The sequence below is a fragment of the Vitis riparia genome, chromosome 12 (assembly GCF_004353265.1).
Source record: "Vitis riparia cultivar Riparia Gloire de Montpellier isolate 1030 chromosome 12, EGFV_Vit.rip_1.0, whole genome shotgun sequence".
In the NCBI taxonomy this organism is placed as follows: domain Eukaryota; kingdom Viridiplantae; phylum Streptophyta; class Magnoliopsida; order Vitales; family Vitaceae; genus Vitis; species Vitis riparia.
In genome coordinates, this window is record NC_048442.1 from 13429694 (window position 1) to 13432457 (window position 2764).

General features: G+C 44.5%; 1 protein-coding gene across 1 annotated transcript; it reads right to left on the minus strand.

Annotated features, from left to right (window-relative positions):
- Positions 1–445: 445 nt before the first annotated feature.
- Positions 446–1777, minus strand: LOC117925979. Its single transcript, XM_034845073.1, has one exon. It carries the CDS (start codon positions 1775–1777, stop codon positions 446–448), a length of 1332 nt encoding a protein of 443 aa, XP_034700964.1.
- Positions 1778–2764: the final 987 nt, after the last annotated feature.

The window sequence follows — 2764 nt, forward strand, 5'->3', positions numbered from 1 at the left end:
GACACTAAAACTGTCCAAGACTCAAACAAAAACATACAAGAGACAAAAACAAAGCAACACATGATGCTACTCAAAATAACAACACATAAAATGCATGATACGAAACAATGATAATAATAAAAAGAAGATAAAAGCATACCCAAGAAAACAACAATACCACTAAGCGAAATGAGAGTACATCATGCAAAATAAGACACTAAGGTCTACTCTCGAAACACAAGGTACGAACACGAATCACTAACCATAAAACAAGACTCAAATAAAAAGAAAAGAGAACAAAACTCAAAACGACCAACTAATAACGTAGTCCCAAAAGTACACCAACAAGGTCTGCCATATCATAACGTCTGGTGAATATCAGTGCCCTGGGTGTCTCAAACATGATGGTATAAGCCCGAAGGAGGAGGAACTGCATGTGTGGAATAGGCTGGAAAGGAATCAACAGTCATATCTGAACCGAGATCAGTATCTGTGGTCGATACGGGAAAGCTAACCGCACCACTGTCAATAAGATCTGTATGGTGTGACGTAGAGAAGCACAATAGTCAGTACGGTGGCCTGCCATCTGGTGAAATGCACAGAACTCGTGAGTACGAAAACGTGGAGGTAAGATACTCGGGGGTGGCCTAGGGGCCAATGGTGCTAAAAAACCAGTAGCTCTAAGTCGCTCAAAAGCTCTATCCAAAGGCATCCCCAAATCAGAATAAGTCCTCTGATGTCGCCGATGGGGACGAGACTGCTCATGTCGTGGGATACTAGTCTGTGGACGCTGAAACTGAAATGAAGGTCGCACCGTGATAGTATGAGGATGCACAAAAGGGTACTGCTGAACTGAATGAGGATGATGATGTTGTAAAGGCGGGAAATCACTCCTGGGTATCTGCAATGATCTCGCATAGGGATGATAACCAGGTCGTCGATGCTGAAAATCCGCAGAACATACGTCTCCATAGCTCTCAGATGATCCACCAACTCTCTTCCCCTCAGTATCTGGAGGAGGAATAATATCTGACCATAATCCTCTAGAGATGCCATCATCTACATCGAATAAAGCCTGAACCAATGATCTGAAATCCTGGAGTGGGACTCCTGTCAAATGCCGAGCAAACCTAGGATGCAAACTCCTCAAAAACATGCTCATCTGATCTCTCTCGGTAGGTCGGTCAATCATCTCTGCGGCCTTCTCCCTCCAGCGGGAGAGAAAAGAAGAAACAGACTCATCTGATCCCTGTCGAAGAAACTCAAGCTCTCTGCGCGTAACGCTCGTATCACCACTGAAGGAATACTGTCTCAGAAACTCCTGTGCTAAGTCCTCCCAAGTTCTCCGACGAGATGTCTCTAATGAAGCGTACCATCTCTGTGTCATGCCGCTCAATGACAATGGGAACAAAGTGAGCAACTGTGCCTCATCTAGACCAAGAGCCCTCATAACTGTGCTATAAAGTCTGAGATGAATACGAGGACATCCAACACCCGTATATCTCTCTATATCAGGCATCCTGAAACCGACTGGCAAAGTGGCCACTGGCACGTCGTCAGGGTCATCCCATGAAATCATCTCATCAGGATCTCTCATCTGTCCAATCCTCCGCTCGAGTCTGTCCATACGAGAACGAGGATCCTCAATAATGGTAACTGGTGTGACAATAGGTGGAATGACAGTAGCCTGATCATGCAAAGTCTGTGTAGCTGGCATCTGAACAGGTATAACAGGTGGTGTCACTATATCAGATGGCGTGTCCTCGAGCACTACATGCCTACTCTGCTGAGTATCCATCCTCTAACTCAAACTGGTCAATGCCCCCTGAATCGAAACCACAGAAGCGATAAGCTAACCAATCGAAACTGACTGTGAATCCGTCTATAGCAGCTCAGAGATACGAATCAACCTCTATCCCACTCAACCCAGGGCACTGAACCAAGACTGGGACTACAAATAGACCCTACAAAAGAACCCAAACAAAACGACTCAAACACGACTCATGCAACGACACGGGATGCAACGAACAATGACCAACGCATGATACAATACAACCCAATACATGACAGGGTGTGATACACAATCATATGGTGACAATCAAAATTTGGATATACGATAGAATCTCTAGAGTCACATGAGTGTCAGTGTGAGATAACCACAAATATGACTAAAGAATTTCTATCGATGATCCAGAAAATGATCGAGGTGTGAAGAAAGTGAATGGGGTGTGAAGAACAACACTATCACGAGATCGATACTCAATCTAGACCAAAATATCCTTGATTCAACCTTCAACTCGAGCTCCATAAGGAAAAAATGATAAGGTGATCAAGGCGAATCTCTCGAAAAATGTGTGAATATGAAAATGTGCCTTCACCTTTCTGTAATGAAAATATGAGCATCGAGTCGAAAATCGAACCAAGGATCAAACAAATGATGAGGTACTGAGCCCGTGATAGGTGTACAGTGTAAAAAGATGATCATGAACATATCCCAAAGTATCGAGTGAGTGACAACAAAGTGAAGAGGTGTGTCGAGCCAAGAAATGAGAACGAAAGCCCTAGGGAGAAAACATGCTAAACTCATCGAGTGAAAATCACAAACTGAGGCGACAAGACGAAAGGTGATCCAACCGTACTCAAACTCATACCGATCTCCGAGCACTCTCAACTGGAGACTAAAAGAGGGAGTGCAAATCCGAAGTGTAACCACAGAGGCTCTGAAAGCCCTCAGATGCACCCACGTGTAGGGAGGAGTCCTAATCGAAGGATCTACGGCTCAACC